Consider the following 16,788-nt stretch of genomic DNA (forward strand, 5'->3'; position numbering starts at 1 on the left):
CCTGGATGGAGCCATGTCTCTCCGGAGCATCCCATGACTCCAAAAAGACACGGAGCTTCTCCCTCCTCCAGATCACCCGCTTCCCACGGAGCTGCCAGCATCATCCTCATTGCCATGGCAACCAGGCACCCCCCCCCCCCCCCCCCCGGCAGGTTTTTAGGGGGGTGTCAGAGCTGCAAATCCAACACCCCGGCCCCCACAGGGCCTCCATGCTTGGTGGGGGGGGACAGGCACAGCTGCATTTTGGAGCTGGGGCCATGTCCAGGATGGTCCCCAGCCTGGGACAAGGAGACCCTGGGCAGGAGGACCCCCCAGGGCTGGCGAGGAGCGAAGGGAGCAGGGTGAAAGCCGTTAGTCCCAAGGAGGAGAGATGCTGGATGTGGCAGGGGTGGCCAGCATGTCCCCACGCACCCCCCCGGGCCACCAGCGTCACCTCGTGGCACACCCAGAGCACCAGGACACCCCAGCGCATCGTCATCCCTGCGCCAGAGGTGCGGACACCGAGCAGGGGACCACCATGGGGACCCCGAGAGAGGCCCGTGCTGTCCCCACTCCTCGTGGCCTGAGTGGAAGGGGGTGGGAAGAGCCCCAGGAGGTAACGAACTGCGTTAACGAGGGGCAGAGCACCCGGCACCCAAACCCTGTAAGGGGAATGAGAGCCTGGGGACAGAGAAGTCTTGTGGGTTGGGGTCTTGGGGTCTGTCTTTGCAGGACAGGCTCAAAGGCACAGCTGGGCACAGCTGGATCCAGGTGAGCCCCTGCAGCTGGAGGGGTCCCAGCAGGCCTGGGGAGCAGCGGGGTGGTCTCTGTGCCGGATAGGGACTGAAGAGGGGGACTGTAGGGCTGGTGGGTGTCCTGGGACCACCACGCGTGGGAGGGGTCCCTGGGGCTCAGCTGGCACCAGCCCCCCCCACGGGCACTGGAATCAAGTCGGGGGAGAATCGGTTCATCCAAAGCAGCTGCCTCCATCTGGCAGCAGGGTCTTACCCTGGGCTAGAGCACAGCTGGGCTGGGTTTCAGTCCCTCACGGCCACGGGTTACAGGCAAACACCAGGCAGGACGAGACAGGCAGCAATTAGGGGTTTGCTTTATTGGTAGCTTTGGTCTGGAGCGATGCACGCACATGGTGCAAGAAGAGCCATGGGATGAGCTGGGAGACAACGAGACACGGAATCAGGGAGCTGTGTGGTCCTTGTGCAGAGCCAGGGATGCTCGGAGGGAGCAGGGGGCCGCATCCTGCTCCCCGGGGAGCACGCTGGCAGCCGGGGCCAGCCCTGGGAGGGAACCCAAACCGCACCATGGAGGGGGAGCCGGTCCTGGGTCCTCCACTGCCCCAAAACCTGCTCTGAGTCGGCCCTCCCAGCCCAGTGCTGGCTCCATACGAGCCGCCGTGACACACAAGGATGTGGAGGTCCCTGGTGTGGGATCAGGGGAGGGCTGGTGGGATGGCGGGGAGGTCTGGTGGGGTGGCAGGGTGGTCTGATGGGGTGACAGGGTGGTTTGGTGGGATGGGGGGGAGGTCTGGGTGCTCAGTGCTCAGGGCAGGAGCAGAGAAGGAGCTGGGCATGGTCCCGGGCAGCCATGGGAGGTGGTGGGGGCTCCCAATGCCCCCAGGAGAGCATCCCACCGCCCAGCCCCCAGCCCTGGATCTGCATCCCTGCCAGCAGCAGGACACCCTGTGTCCCCAAGCTCCCCTGGGAAGGAAGGGACTCACTGCGCTGGCTGCTCGCTGGTCACCTGCAAGAGAGAAAACACCAAAGAGGTGAGACCTGGCCCAGTGCCACCATCCCACCCTCACAGGAGCACCCAGGCAGCCCCCCAGCATCCACCCCACTACGTCCCCCACCGACATCCAGTGCAGCAGGATGGGAAGGAGCCGGGGACGCTTCTCGGGGCGACAGCATTGCTGTCCCTGCTGACCACAGCAGAGCCCTCCTGTCCCCCATTGCTCCCCGCTCACCCAATGAGGTTGGAAGCCAGAGCCTTCAGCAGTCTGTCCAGCAAGTCAACGAGAAGGGCCAGCACTCCTCTGTCAGCCCTCTCGGCTGTCTCAACATCTGCGGGAAGAAACAGGGTTACTCGAGCACCCCGATGTGCCGCTATCCCCTCCACAGTACCTCCCACCCACCAAAACCGGTGGCCCTGATGCCCACCCTTGCGCTGACGCCCTGGCCAAGGCCCCCATCCCCTTCCCCGGCCCCAAGGGAGCCGCCTCTTGCTGCGGGGTTTGCAGGCAGCTGGGGCTGCTGAGACCCCATCTGTGCTGTGTGGGTCCAACCTCCGCGCTTCCCCGCCTGCATTGGAGGGAAGAGTGGGATGCAGGAGCATCCTCACCCGCCAGGAACAGCCCCACCTTCAGAACAAGAGGAAAAACCCAAAGATTCGCCATTCCCTGGAAGGCTCAGGGCCTTTGGGGGGGTCCCAAAGCTCTGCTTTGCAGCCCGGCCACCAGACCCCCTGGGTGAGCAGGATTCACATGCAGGACCCTCCCTAACTCACCGGAGCTTGCGGAAGGCGTCGCATCAAGAGGAACTGCAGGAGGAAGAGAGACGGCGTCACCCACCTCAGCGGGGTGTCAGGACCCCCCACCGCGCACAGGACACCCCCAACTCTGCACCCAGCCCCTTGACACCCACGCCTGGATGGCCTGATCCCCTCCTGCACCCCACCGGGGACCACCCCAGTGCCACCCCATGTCCCCCCAGGGACCTGCCCAACTCACAGCCAGCAGCCAGGCTGCAGGCGAGCCCGGCCAGCAGCAGGATGATCCAGAGCTTCAGCATCCCAGAGGATTTCGGATGACAGCCACAGCCAGGAGCCACCCGGGGATGGGCTGGGGCCTGGGTCTGGCCCTTATGAAGGCAGCAGGCGCCAATCAGCCGGGGCTGGGAGGTCTTGGGGATACACGGGATTTTCCAGGTGTGGGAAGACGCTTGTGCCTGGGCGCCCGGCCAGGGACAGGATTAGCCCGGATTAGCCCTGCAGCCCCTCCGGGCAGTGCAGCCGGCCCCGCTGCCAGCCCCAAGAGTGCCCAAACCAGCCCCCGTCCATTCCCAGGGCTCCCAGCCCTCTGTGTGCCAAGCAATTCCCGAGTCCTCAAAGCCCCAACAGCTCGTGTAGCTCCATGGCTCCCACTCCACATCATCCCAGTGCACTCCATACCACTCCAGTACACTCCATAGTCCCCCAGTACACTCCTGTTCACCCCACAAGCCTCCCATGCCCTCCCACACGCCCCATCCTCTCCAAGCCCCCCCAGCTCACTCCGTAGCCCCCTGCTCCCTCCCCAGCCCCTGTGTGCTCCTCGACTGCCAGCCCCCCAGCCGCAGACCTTTCCTGCTCATCACGGAGCACGGTTTTGGCTCCAGCACTTTATTTCTCACTGCTTGACAGATAACAGACAGCGAGGGGACGTGCAGGAGCGGCGGCGGCTTGGCAAGATGGCGGGGCACGTGAAGCCAGCCCAGTTCTGGCCCTGGCAGGGAGCAGGGCTGCACAAGGGAGGTGATGGTGGGGATCGTCACGCTGATACAGGCAGCCTCTGAAACACAGAGGTAACAGGAGGGGAGGATGGCCCCGCTCGGGAACTGGGCCAGAGCTGTGCTCGCTGGATGGCAGTGGGACAGGGATGCTGCGGAAGCATCCTCGTGGTCCAGCCCGGCCCCAGCTCCTCCTCATTTCGGGGATGAGTGGGGCAGAGCATCTCTCCCCTTTTGGGGGTGGAGGTTGAGCTCAGAACATCTTTGCTGAGCCAAAGGGTGCTCTGTGGCCAAGGGCACGGGCCGGAGCACGGGAGGGACCACGAGCTGCACGAGATGAGGACAAGCCCTGGCTCCGCGGGGAGAGCAGAGCCTGCTGCAAACTACAAAAAACCTGGAGGAATAATCTCCCCGGCACTGCTTAGCAAACAAACCCCGTCCGGAGCATACGTGAGCCGGGGAGGGAGGGAGCCATGTCATGTCACTCCAGACATGCAAGGCAGCGGGGAAGCGCGGTGCCGGCACAGCCCAGCTCAACAGCCCTGCGTCAGCATCGCACCGCGGCCGGGGCGGATGGAGCAGCCGAGCGTGACCTGCCGCGACGCCGGCACAGACAGCGCTGACGGGAGGGATTCGCCTGGGTGCTTTCAGACCTCCAGGCTGAAAAGGCAGGAAAAAAGTTTAGGTGAAACTTTAGGGAAAGCTGTACGGAGGCGCCGACAGCAGGTCCCTGGGCTGGCGGGGGGGTACCCAGGGACGTGGCCCAGGAGATGCTCCGGCAGGCTGGGTCCTGGATGGGGAGGTGGATGGGGTGCTACCAGGGGGTGGATGGGGTGCCGAGGCAAACCCCTACCCAGATGCAGGACACGGGCCATGCTCGCAGCTCCTGGCCTCTCCCCTGCCGTCTCAAACAGCTCATGCTCCCGTGGGAAGGTGCTCCCACGGCTCAGCCGCATCATTCCTCCAGCCCTTGGGCGAGCAAACGCGCTGAGCTCTTTCTGCGTCGGGCTGTGGGTTGTTCATCCCTGAATTTAAATGCTCTGCACAGCCTCAACTCTTTTCTTTTTAGTCTAAAACCTGCAAAATCGCATCGTCCCTGCTCAGGTGGGGTCTCAGAAATTGCACGGCCTCTTTGCAAGAGCCCAGAGCTCAGAGAAGAGGACACTTACCCGTTTGCACCCATAAATCACCAGCCCTGGTCCCAGGCAGAGCCTTCGCTGCCTCTTGGCTTCAGAGACAGGGGATAAATCCTTGGTATTTTCCATGCCTTTCTCCTGCCCAGTGCCTGAGGGAGGATTTGTGCTGCATACCCAGCTTCTCAGGCCACCCCATTCATTCCCGATGGGAAGAGGAGGGAGAGGAGAACCTCGAAACACCCAGCTCTGCCCCAGGGTGGGATTTCAGGCACCCAGATGCAGGATACGGAGCCAAAACCCCCCAGGAGGGAGCGGGTCACAGCTGGGATCCCGTCTCGGGGAGAAAATACCCAAATACCTGGCGTGGGGAGGCCGGGGAACTCAAATGTAACTTCATTTTGGTGCTGCACCATTTACCAGGTACTCCATCCCTGCAGGTTAATTCATCTCTGCCCTAAAACCCCCGGCTCAGACCAAGCACCAAGGGCTTCAGCGTTTGCATGAGGTGTGATGAAGCCGCAGCTCTCGTTTCCCTGGGTTCAGCAGCAAATCTGGATGAAGATGTCACGCTGTGTCCCCTGCCCCGTCCCCGTCACCAGCTACTTATTCCCAGCAGTTCCTCCGTTCAGTGCACTGGTTTCCAGCTGGATCCCAGTTCGGTCTGACAAATGGTTCCTGCAGGCACCATTGGGATGGGGCTTGCCTCGGGCATCCCCAGGGATGGGTAACCTGGTCCTGAGCTCCAGCCATGCTCCACCAAGGCTTCGGGCAGCCCCATCCCAGCCTGAACCAGCACGGAGCAGCCCCGGCAGGTTGGGACCGTCCCCCGCCATGGGACCCACAGCGCAGCCAGGGCAGGCTGTGGGAGCCAGCCTTGGTGCCGGAGGGGCCGTGGGCTAATCCTGGATAATCCCATCTTTGGCTGCTCTCCACGGGGAAGCCCTGGGGTTTGTTTATCCACCAGGACTTTTCTTTTCCAGTAACTCTAGCGCCAATGCCCTGGGGCTGGTGCCATCCTTGCAGCAGAGAGTCCAGGGTCGTGGACCACTTCTGGAGTGGGCAACTGGGATGGGGACCGTGAGAGCCCTGGGAAGAGGGGGACCATGGTGGCTCCTTCCTGAGGTCACGGGGCTCTGGCCTGGGGTGGCTTGTGACCTGTCCCCGTCCTCTGGGTGGATCTGGAGGGGCAGGAGCAGAGCTGGACCCTGAATTTCTGGCTTGCGGCCACTTTGGGGTGAGCCCCCGGGAGGCTGCTGGGGTGCCCAGCCAGCACCCACCACCCTCCAGCACCCAATTCGGGGCAGTGACCACACTCGGTGCCCACATCACCTGGGGCAAAAGCCACCAACAAAGCTGCCCGTGCCCTGCCCGGGTGAGCAGCAGCAGCAGAAGCAGCAGCAGCAGTGCAGGAGGGGTTAAGGAGCAGCCGGCGCGGACCCAGCACCATCTCGGTGCGGTTTCCTTCAGATGCCCCGATCGCACGGAGGGGAAGAAGAGCGAGCCAGAAAGATAAGGTGGCAGGAAGATGAAGAACAGGCCTGGAGCCATGAAGTACCCTGATAAGGAAACAGAAGGGAGGCTCAGCAGGGGCGAGAGAAGATGGAGAGGCCAAAAAAGTCCCGAGCAGCACCCGCCGCTCCAGTCCTACCCCCGGGCTTGCAGCCCAGCCACAGCACATGTGTTCATGGGGGGCTCCACGGGTCCCCAGCCCTGCCGTGAGCCCTCGAGCAGGGGTGGGGTGGTACCTGGGGTCTGTAGGGCAGCAACCCCCCAGCCTTGGTGGCAGCTCCTCCGTCCCCAGGGAAGACCCGGAGCTGAGCAGAGCCCCCCGGCTCAGGCCGCTTCGGGGCACCAGCAGGGCTCGTGCGGGGGGTCTCCACCCCAGAGGGGGGGGGCAGGGCCAGATCCCACCCCCCCAGCAGCTCCAGGCAGGGACACAGGCACCATCCTCCCTTTGGGAACTTTATTTCCAGTGTGCTGCTGGCTCTGCCCAGCAAACCCCCGTCCTAGTGTTACAGGCGCTGCAGCACGGGTGACCGGCAGCGGCCAAAGTGCGAGTGATGTCCCCAAGAGCCAGGCATGGGGGAGACGTCCCCGGTGCTGCCCCGGTGCTGCCCCGGTGCAGCCGCGGCCCCAGAGGCGGCAGGCTGGGCAGAGGGGGGACACGCGTGTCCCTCGGGGCAAAAGTCCTGAGTGAAAGGGTTTTCTGTGCCAAACACCCACACGTGCACCCACCCACACACACACGTGTACACAGCGCTCAGCCCTCAGCTGAGAATTGTCTCCATGTCCGAAACGCAGCGGTACCGTACAGTCCATCCGGCACCCAGCCGCGGCTCCTGCCAGCGCTGGGGCAAGCCCAGGTCCCTCTGCGGTGGTTTCAGGCCATCTGGTCGGTGCCGTGGAGCCGGGCAGCGGGTGGCTGGCGGGCCACCGGCTCCTCCACGAAGCCGCTGCTGTCGGACTGCCCGCTGCTGGCATGGAGCATGAAGCCTGGAGCATGGGGACAGGGGGACACGGACACACACGCTGGCACCGGGCACCTGCTGGGATGGCAGCCCCTCTGCCCCCCAGGAGGGTGGGAAAAACCTGTGACTTACTTCTCCGGACCCCAACAGAGGGATGGAGGGACCGGCCGGCTTCCTCCCAGGTATCGCCATCATCATCCTCCTCGCTGGCACTCAGCACCTGCAGGTGGGATGCAGCAGGGCTGGGTGAGGAGCTGCCCCAGGGGAGCGTGTCAGCACACGCGTGTGCATGTGCAAAGGTGCATCAGTGCATCTGTGCACACCCGTGCATCCCTGTCTGTGTGCAAGGATGCTTGTGCAGACGTGCAAGCCTGCGCAGGCGTGCAGGCGTGTGCCGCAGCCGGCCATAGTGCCCGTGACCTCAGCTCCCCCCTGCAAGAGGCTCCAGTTGAAGCTCTAAATCATTCAAACCTTAAAAGCCTGAGAAGGCTCTGGGGACATTTCCCGCTCCAGCTCCTTCCCGCCCCGCGCCGGCTCGCCCAGCATCACCCACCAGCCGAAGGGACCCCCTGCACTGCTGCCTCCCGCTCCCAGCCCCCTTCTGCCCCCCACCCCTCTGCACCCATCACCTGGGCATCGTCCCTCACCTCCTCCAGCTCGAAGGAGTCCACCGGCTCCTGCCAGCCGGGATGGTGGGGCAAGGCGCCCTTCCCGGGGGGCTGCAGCCCCGGTGCATCGCCCTGCTGCTGCCCGACGTCCCTTGGGGGGCCACCCCGGTGCCGGCCTCTGCTCCGCCGAGCCCGGTGGCCTCCGGCTCTCGGTGTGTCTGAGCCGGGGGAATGTGCCCCGGTGGGGTCCAGGGGGTCACCCGGGTGGCACCCGCGGGACCCTGCCTTTCTCCTGGGGGAGGTCCCCCAGGAGCCAGAGCTGAAGCCAGAGTCCCCTTCGGATCCCAGCCCCTCTGGGTGCTCAGGGGTGACCCACACCTGGCCGGTGTGGGGGGCCAGGGGACCCGGCATCGGGGATAAGGCGACGTCCGCAGCAGTGTCTGGCTGGCGCTCCTCCGTGCTGACCCGTCCTGCTCCCACCGGGCACAGAGCATCCCCGGCCCCCTGAGCCACCCCCGCAGGGCTGTCACTGCTGCCCCGGCTGTGGGGACAGGACCGCCCCAGGCGTCCCTGTGCAGCGCCCGCCGGCGTCCCCGCTGGGGCTGGCCTTGGGGACGGCTCCCGCTCCCCTCCGCAGCACGCTGGGACATCCGCACCACCATGATGGGGACACGCAGGGACACCCTGCGCCAGCCGCGGTGACGGCAGTGCTGGGGGACCCCCCTCCGCTCCTTGCCAATGCTGCACCATTCCCGTGCTCCCGTCCCTTTCCCAGCCTTCAAGGACATCGGCCGGGTCGAACCGAAACCGCTCCTCCCGTGCCCGCTCCAGCACCTCCTGCACCACCTTCCCTAGGGCACTGGGCTGGCTGGTGGGCACGGTGGGCACCCGGCCTGTCCCCCGCGGGCTGTCCTCGTCCCGCGGGGACGTGTAGAGGCACATGGTGGACACAGCCTTCTTCAGGCGCTCCACGGGCGAGAGGGTGCTGGGCTGGACGGGGGAGATGCGGATGTCGGGGATGTCGGGACAAGCCCAGGTGAGGCGGGAGGGGGAGATGCGCTGCACGGGGGTCCGCGAGACATAGGAGTAGAGGCAGAAGAAAGCATCGGCCGTGGCGGCCAGAGCCTGGACCTGCTGGAAGCGACCTGGGGGGAGCGGGAGGAGGTGGTGGAGGTCAGGGGGGCTGTGGGTAAGAGGTGCTCGGTGGAGCTCGGAGATGGGGCAGGGGGCTGCAATAGGGGCAGAGTGGGTTCCCCCAGCTCATGCATGGGGAAACTGAGGCACGGGAGCACCTTTCCCACCATGCCAGAGGAGCAAAGCCTGCATGGTGGATCCCACCCCATGTGTCAGTGTCTCCCCAGGCGGGGGGCTTGGGGACCCAGGTGTCACTCACTGGCCAGCATCAGGCAGGGGTCCTCCATCTCCATGCGCCGCACCTGGGCCTTGAGGAAGAGCTGGAAGTCGATGCCTTTGGCGCGGGAAGGAGCCGAGAAGAAGCGCGCAGGGATGCGGGCCACGGCCCCCGGCTCGCTCTGCACAAAGCCCAGGTTGTAGAGGATCTCCTCGGCGTCCGCCTGCCTCCACTCCAGGACCTCAGAGATGCTGCAGGGTGGGGGACAGCCCCGGCTCAGCCCCACGGGGACCCATCTCATGAGGGGGTGACCCAGTGTCCCCCCCAGAGACCCTCCCCAGCTCCTACCTGGAGCTGGTCTTGGTGGTGAGGCTGGAGAGGGCACTGGACGCCATGCTGTGCCCCAGGTTAAGGTGCTTGTCCTGCAGAGCTCTGCGGCGGGGAGGGGGCCGGGGCTGAGCGCAGGGGATGCTGCCAGCGGGGTGCACAGGGGCGGTGCCCCCAGCCCCCCCCAGCCTCCCCCGGGATCCCAAACCTCACCTGCCCATGGCCTTGTTGCTCCCCGGCAGCAGAAGAGCTGGGAAAAGGGAGCAAAGAGGTGACAGGGAGTGAGGTGGGGCATTTTGGGGACAGGTCCCACACTCGCCACCCTGGGAAGTGTCCTTCCCGGTGGCCACAGCCTGGAGCCCGGGGGGACGCAGAGTCTGGGGGCATCCCAGCCCCCCTAAAACCCTCCTGGAGGAAAAGCTACTGATGGTGGCTGTCCCCCTGGGTCTGCTCCTGACTGTCCCCAGCCCCTGTGCCTCCGTCGGGGCAGCTGTGCCTGTGGGGTGACAGTGACACCGCAGGAGGGGACATCCCAGTGTGCTCGGGGGTGGATGGTACCTTCAGCTCCCAGGGTCAGGTCGTCCTCGAAGCTGGTCCCAGCGCTCCCACACCCTGCAAGAGAGCAAAGCCTTGCGAGGCGCGGGGACGCCCGGAGCTGGGGACAGTGCCAGCCACCACGCAGCAGCGTTGGTCCTCAGGGACCTCCCTGCCCATCACCCCACGCCTCAGACACAGCCCATGGGCTGGGTGGGCTTTGGGGACGTGCAGGGACCCCCGGCCTCAGCACCCCAGGATCTGTGCAGGGGCAAAACCGACGTACCATAGTGGCCCAGCACGCCCAGCTCCTCCGGCGGGACCTCGACCGATGACCTGTGCCAGAGCAAAACCCCAGTTACAGCCCCCCCGTCCCCATCCCAGGGGCTGGAGGTGGGATGTGAGACCTGAGCGCAGTGGGACAGGCGGTGGGGACAGGGACTCAGGGACCCCAGACCCCTGGGAGACCCTGGAGACTCCCCGGTCACCCCGTGATGCCACCACCCTGCTCTCCCAGCCCGGCCGGGGGTTTCCTGGAGGCACCCGCGTGATGCCAGGCGTGGGACCAGCACCCCGCACTGGTGGCCCTGGCGTGTGGCAGAGCCATGGCCGGGTGCCACCTGCGCGTCCTGCGCGGGGGCGAGGAGGGAGCCGGGGGGGAACACACAACAGACACCGCCGTCCCGCTGGCACCCACGCACCCGCTTGGGTGCAACTTCCAGGAAGGGCCAAGCGTGGGCAGCGTCCCACTGCCCTCGCCACCTCTGCGGTGACACCGAAATCCCCGTGGGAACGGCACCGTGGCAGAGGCACCCCTGGAGCTGCCCCCGCCTGTCCCCCGGCTCACCCGCACTCCTGCAGCCACGTCTCTATCTTGCTGGAGGGGCTCCCTGGGGGAGACAGAAACACCCGTGAGATGAGCCAGCACACGGGGACCCCCGTCCCATGTTCACCCCAGGGTTCCCCTGACCTTCGAGGAAGACATCGTCCAGGTGGGGTGGCTGCAGCTCGGGGACGTCCTGCATGGCGGCGGCCGCCTCCTCCTCCACCACGGTGGTCCGCCAGCACCGGCTCTGCCTGGCCCACGCTCGCCGCTTCTCCCATGAGGAGGGGCTGAGCACCGACGCGCCCTCCATGGCCGCAGCGCCGGGCGGGCCGGGGGTCTCCCTGCAGGGACCGGAGAGCTGTGATGATGGGGGGGGTCTCCTCCACCTCCTGCCCGTGGGGTGGGACCATCGGGTGCTCTGGGTATCCCAGGGATGCTCTGCTCCTGCCCGGGCATTGCCTTGGGTGCTGATGGGCACCCAAGACAGGGACGGAGCTGCCGGAGCAAACGGAAGAGCTGCCAGGGCCGAGATAAGGCAGGCCGGGCTGCACCATGGCTGGGGATGCTCCGGGGCAGATGATGCAGATCTCCAGAGCCTGGACCTCCCCTGCTGGGGAACGGGTGTCTCTCCCCCCAGCTCCCGTAGGAAGGTGATTTCCAGTCCTGTCCCCTCCCTGTCCTACGGCCCCTGAGCAAAGTGGGGGACCTGTCCCCAGGGAGTCCCCTGTTCCCAAAGGACCTGAAGGTCCAGGCTCCCGGCACCCAGCTGCATGGCACCCACTGGGGACACCTGGTCCCTCGTCCTCTGCCCTCCCCAGCACAGGTCCTGGCTGGGGACAAGGACCCCCCAGGCCAGGCAGACCCCCGCAGCACCCCTCCAGCCACAGGGGACGGGGTTCTCGAGCCACCCGCCTGCTCCGGCCACGCATCCCCAAGGCTGAGCGCTGCCAGCGCAGGAGCATCCTGGCCCAGCCATCTCCCGCAGCACCAGCATCCCGGTCCAGCCGTCACCAGCTGCGCCGGTGGGAAGGGAAATGCTTTGCAGAGCCACCACGGTGCTGGCCCCTCACACCCAAGGCAGCGCGGTTCATCCCCCACCCCGTGGTGCCGTGCCGCAGCCACGCCGAAAGTCCCCGGCGGAGGGAGGGCACCTTTGTCGCCATTTCCCCATTTCATCTCTTGCCGGGCAGGGCGTGGGACAGGGTGAAGGCCCGGGCAGGACCCGGCAGCACCCGCCTGGGCCACCCCGGGCCCCCGTGGTGCTCAGGGCTGGGACGTCAGCTCCGGGCACCAGGATGGGGGGGCTGGGGGTGGTCAGGGAGCAGCGGCCTCATAGCCGAGCTCTTCATCGAGGCCACATCCAGCTCACCCAGGGCACGTGGCCAGGCGCTGGCCCCATCCCAGCCCCTCGGGAGCCGCAGACCCAGGAGATGCTGCGAGCGCCCCGTGTGAGCATTCCCGGCTCCCGAGCCCCCCGGGCTGACCCGGTCCCAGGGGCAAAGGGGCTTTGCAGAGCCCAGCGCGGGGCCATGGCACACGGGACCGTGCATGGGGGGACTGAGCCAGGGCTTGTTTGTCCCACAGCATCCCGGAGCATCCCAGCCCCAGCCCCTGCTGCCCCCAGCCCCGTACCCCTCGGCCCCTTCTGTTCCCACTCTGCTCCCCATCCCTTTGCTGCCACAAAAGAGTTTTCCATTTGCTCCGGGTATGGGAATCGCCTCTCCCAGAAGCCCGGAGTTCCCATCGCCCCCATGGCCCCATCTCCTCCCACCCAAACCCAGGTTCATCCTCCTCCCACTCTTCTGCCCTCCATCCCAGGCCCCCCCTCGACCCCTGTGGCCCCTCCTGGGGTAAAACCACCCCCAAAGCCCTCTGCCTGGCTCCAGCACTCACCGGCACGGGGGGCAGCCGGGCAGCCCCGCCGAGCGCTGCCTATCTCCAGCGAGGGGCCATCAGCCGTGGCGTCCCGCCGCCCCACCGCCGTGCCCGGCCCCCGGCGGCATCTGTCGTCAGCAAGGAGGGAGGAAACTCATCTGTTTTGAAGAGGAAATTAAAAAAATCAACAGCGAAACCTCAAACGTTGACCCACATCCGCTACCACAACGGGAAAAACTTAATGAGCTGCCGACGTGGGCGTGGGTGGCTAATAATAGCCCGGGCAACAATCAAGCCACCCAGGTCGCCCTTGCCATGGGCAAGAGGGCACCCACCTTCTGGAGGGGTCCCCTACACCCAGCCTGCTCCCAGGGTGGCTGTGACACCCCGACGGGGGGTCCCGAGGCCCTGAGGTCTCCTCGGTGGCCGGTGCCAGGTCCCCAGACGGCACGAGGTGCCGCGTGGGCTTTGCACAGGGGACGCGAGGAGGAGGAGGGTGCTTTGCTTCGCACCCTGCAGCGCCTGGCTCCCTCCTGGCCGAGCATCCCAGGGTCCGGCATGCCGTGCCAAGCTGCCGATGCCACCACACTGATAAGGGAGCGCTGGACGAGTGTGCGGCACGCGTGGCTTATCACTGGCCAGCCAGGCGAGTCCAGCGCGGCCCCGATAACGGCACCAGCTCTGCCTGGGGGGGACGAGCCAGGCTGGGGTGGCTCTTGGGGTGATGGGTAAAGCCACCCCAGGCCCAAATGGGGAAAAGGGGGTGATGGAGGCGATTTCCCCACAGGTTATTTGCCAAGCCAGGACGGCATCTCCAATCCCACCCTCCAGCATCTCCTCCAGCACCGGGATGAGAGCACATGGTGACGAGGATGGCCCCAACATGAGGACAGCACTCACCTCCGGCTGGGACATCACAGCCACCGAGGTGACATCCTTGGGCTCTCCTCTGTGTCTCTGGGTCCTCTGGGAGCCGGGTTTCAGTGCTGATGGCAGCTGGGAGCCCAGGTGCTGCCCCGGTGCCAGCCATGGTCTCATCAAAAAAGGCAAGGAAGCTCCCAGCGCAGCGCTGGCCAGGAATGGCGCTGCCCGGGAATGGTGCTGCCTGCAGGAGGGACATTTTTAGCTGATGAGTGTTTGTGGATAAAGCCCTGAATTAGCTGCTCCTTCAGCCTGCCCGGGGTTTCGGGGGGGCCCGGATGACTCGGGAGTCGCTTCGCTTGGCACATCCCCTGCAAAGGATGGACACGTCCCCACTTGGCATCGCCCCTCGTTGCTCTGCTCCGGGGTGGGAGCGGGGAAACGGCCTCATTCTGCTCCCCGGTTGCATCCAGCACCCGCAACCCGGCAGGGATGCCTGGGGGGGCCACGGACCCCAGGGGCCAGGGGACATTTTGTTTCATGGTCGAGGGACCCAGGATGCCACCAGGGCCTGGATATTGATATTTCTGGCCCTGACAGCAGCCGGGGGGGCTCCCAGTTTATCCAGGATCCTGGGGCAAAACATTGCCCCCCCGTATGCCACATGCACGGCTCTTCTCAAGCCCACTCCCAGCATCGCCACACCGGCATCCGGACCCCGAGCAGGAGCTGGCCCGCAGTCCATCCTCCATCTCTCCCCATTATTCCCCTCTGCAAACGCCGTCACTGGGTGCCTGCACGGCTCTGAAGATGCTTTTCCCTGGCAGAAGCAGTCCCCGCCGCGGGGAGCCAGGATGGGGCCGTGGCTGGATCGAAGCCGGGAAGGATTTTCCCGTAAAAGCTCGGCGAGGAGTGAAATGGCTGTGGGCAGAGCAGAGGGGTGTGCAGGGATGGGTACCCCCATCGCTCACCAGCCACGGGGGTCCCTGGGGAGCAGGGGGACCCCAATCCAGGGGAGCGGGGACCCCGAAGGCAAAGCAGTTGGAGGAGCTCTGCCCCTGGGGGTGGAGAACAGGGTTGGCAGCCACAAGGAGCATCCCTGGGGGAGAGACCCAGGACCAGGCAGGATTAAACCGTGGGAGCAGGGTCGTCAAGCGCAGCCAGCGGAGCGGGGGGCCAGGGGGCCGCTGCTGTGGAGGGCTGAGGGGGGCACGGCGGCACCGAGCGGCTCCTCAGCGAGTGCTTTTTGTATCAATAATTAACGGCGGCTGCATCACGTCGGAGCAGGACACCAGGACACGGCCGTGGGGAGCCACCGGGATGGGGGGTCATGCGGGGGTTTGGGTGGTCCCGCTGCCTTGTCACCCCCGGGGCCAGGCCGGGGAGCACCCTTCTCCGTCCAGCAGCACCAGCACCTTTGCCTGGACCCCCAGCACCCTGCAGCCACACGCTGCCAGCAGCATCCCCTTCCCACGCTGCTCCGGCCCCGCCATGGGGACCCCCCCCATGCCAGGGGATCAGGCAGCCCCCGCCGCTGCCCCCCCTCCTGCCTGACCTAGATAACGAATTCCTCCTGCCAGATCCCGGCAGCAGCCGCCCAGGCCTCCTGCCTGCATGAATAAGTGATGGGACACGCATCTATGGCTGCTGCAGCAGGGCCCCTCGGCCCCCCGCGGCCCCCGGGGCTCTCCCCTCCCTGCCCCAAGTCCTGGGAGCTTTGCTGGGGGGGGTGCATGGGGTCTGGGGGTGCATCGCGCCTCGGGGTGCAGCCCTGCGCGGGAGACCCGGGGCAGGGTGGGTGGTGGCAGCCCCCACTGTGGGTGGGGGCACCCTGCAGACGATGCTTGCCCCCACCCTGCCCCTAAATCATTCATCCCCTTTTTTTAGGGTGTCCCCATCAGCTCACTGCCCGCAGCACCCATGTCCCCAGGATGCCCAGGCCCCAGCGGCCACCCTGTCCCTCTGTCCATCCGTCTGTCCTGGCCATCAGCACAGGGCCAACCCGTGTCCCCTCCTGGGCCACCGGGGCCAAACCACCACCCCCCTGCCGGGACCCCCCCTTGGACACAGCCAGCTGGGGGCCGACACCGCGCCAAGACCCGCTTTGTCCTGCAATTAACGGCCTCGTTAGGATAGACAGACGGACAAGGGGCTGCAGGGCCAGCTGCTGGGGGGGGGGGCGGTCCCCAAGAGTCGCTGGCCGCGTCCCCAGCCAGGAGGGCCGGGAGGCCGAGCGCAGGCGATCGATGCGAAAGCCACCCCGTGTTGAAACGGGCGCTGCCGGACTTTGCCCGCGCCCTGCCTGCACCCATCGGGGCCTCCTGGAAAGCCCCCCCCCCCCCCCAGCACGTGCTCGTCCCTGTCCTTGTCACCCCCCCCGCCCCAGGAGGTGGCTCTGCCCCGTGTGCACGCCTCCGCCGGTGCACGCACACGTGTCTGCGGGCGTGCGCACACCCGTCTGCACGCCATGGGGTGCACCTGCGCATGTGTGCACGTGCCTGAGTGTGCAAGAGCATGCTCTTGTCTGCCTGTCCCTGTGTCCGTCTGTCCTGGTGTCCATCCGTCTGACTGTCCCACTGCTCGTCTGTCTGTCCCTGCAGGCGTCCCCACGTGTCACCGTGTCCCGATGCCTGTGGCCAGTTGTGTGTCCTGGTGTCTGTCAGTCCATGTGTGCGCCCGTGTGTCCATGTGCCTGTCTGCATGTCTGTCCCTCTGTCCGTGTGTCACTCACATGTCTGTCCCGGCGTCCCTTTGTCCATGTGCCTCTGCACCCTGATGTCTGTCCCCCTGCCTCTGTGTCTGGCCCAGGACCTGTCTGCGTGTCTGTCCCTGAGTCCTGGGGTCTGTCCTTGTGTCTGTGGGTCTGTCCCAGTGTCCCAGGGTCTGTCTGTGTGTCCGTCCTTGTTTCTGCGCGTCTGTCCCAGTGTCCTGGGGTCTGTCCTTGTTTCTGCGCGTCTGTCCCAGTGTCCCGGGCTCTGTCCATGTGTCCATCCTCGTGCTCGCATGTCTGTCCCTGTGTCCTGGGATCTGTCCATGTGTCCCTCCTTGTGTCCATGTGTCCGTCCCCATGTCCAGGGTCCGTCTGCGTGTCCGTCCCTGTGCCCGTGTGTCTGTCCCTGTGGCCGTGTGTCCGTCCCCGTGTCCATGTGTCCATCCCACCGTCCTGGCGCATGGTCCCCCCGTCCATCCCCGTGTCCCTGCCTCTGTCCCGCCGGGTCCCACCGTCCGTCCGTGGGTGCCGCGGGCGGGGACCGGGACCGGGGACCGGGGACCGGGGCGGGGCGGGGCGGGGCGGGTATGGGCGTGGCCGGGGCGTGGTTGGG

The 16,788-nt window shown here is 66.2% G+C and overlaps 1 protein-coding gene across 13 annotated transcripts; it reads right to left on the reverse strand.

Annotated features, from left to right (window-relative positions):
* Nucleotides 1-1,071: 1,071 nt before the first annotated feature.
* On the reverse strand, nt 1,072-16,673 carry TESPA1 (thymocyte expressed, positive selection associated 1). Of its 13 annotated transcripts, XM_087771045.1 has the most exons (20): nt 12,940-13,163; nt 12,623-12,762; nt 10,874-11,070; nt 10,751-10,793; nt 10,190-10,239; nt 9,928-9,981; nt 9,583-9,619; nt 9,391-9,474; nt 9,085-9,293; nt 7,731-8,836; nt 7,216-7,303; nt 6,928-7,108; nt 4,974-6,171; nt 4,649-4,764; nt 4,333-4,556; nt 3,332-3,541; nt 2,723-2,939; nt 2,500-2,532; nt 1,961-2,057; nt 1,072-1,737 (listed from the first exon to the last, which is right to left on the reverse strand). In XM_087771045.1, the coding sequence occupies exons 3-12, from the start codon at nt 11,037-11,039 to the stop codon at nt 6,996-6,998; spliced, it is 1,950 nt and encodes a 649-aa protein (XP_087627171.1). In that variant the 5' UTR covers nt 11,040-11,070; nt 12,623-12,762; nt 12,940-13,163; the 3' UTR covers nt 1,072-1,737; nt 1,961-2,057; nt 2,500-2,532; nt 2,723-2,939; nt 3,332-3,541; nt 4,333-4,556; nt 4,649-4,764; nt 4,974-6,171; nt 6,928-6,995. The 13 variants fall into 13 exon arrangements, with proteins under 13 accessions (XP_087627171.1, XP_087627173.1, XP_087627172.1 ...); XM_087771047.1 differs by lacking the exon at nt 12,940-13,163 and adding exons at nt 13,505-13,705; nt 15,960-16,673 and having other exon boundaries at nt 4,333-6,171; XM_087771046.1 differs by lacking the exon at nt 4,333-4,556.
* Between the last annotated feature and the right edge of the window lie 115 nt (nt 16,674-16,788).

The sequence above is a fragment of the Nipponia nippon genome, unplaced genomic scaffold, assembly GCF_047370975.1.
Source record: "Nipponia nippon isolate SJK-2023a ecotype South Korea unplaced genomic scaffold, ASM4737097v1 scaffold_35, whole genome shotgun sequence".
In the NCBI taxonomy this organism is placed as follows: Eukaryota; Metazoa; Chordata; class Aves; order Pelecaniformes; family Threskiornithidae; genus Nipponia; species Nipponia nippon.

What these genes read in the sequence shown, in the direction of transcription:
- TESPA1 (XM_087771047.1), bottom strand. Translation starts at nt 11,039, where the DNA reads ATGGAGGGCGCGTCGGTGCTCAGCCCCTCCTCATGGGAGAAGCGGCGA. An exon ending in ACCACCAAGACCAGCTCCAG is followed by an intron (nt 9,294 to 9,390) that starts GTAGGAGCTGGG and finishes CCCACCCTGCAG; the next exon opens with CATCTCTGAGGTCCTGGAGT. An exon ending in CCCCTGCCTGATGCTGGCCA is followed by an intron (nt 8,837 to 9,084) that starts GTGAGTGACACC and finishes CGCTCCCCCCAG; the next exon opens with GTCGCTTCCAGCAGGTCCAG.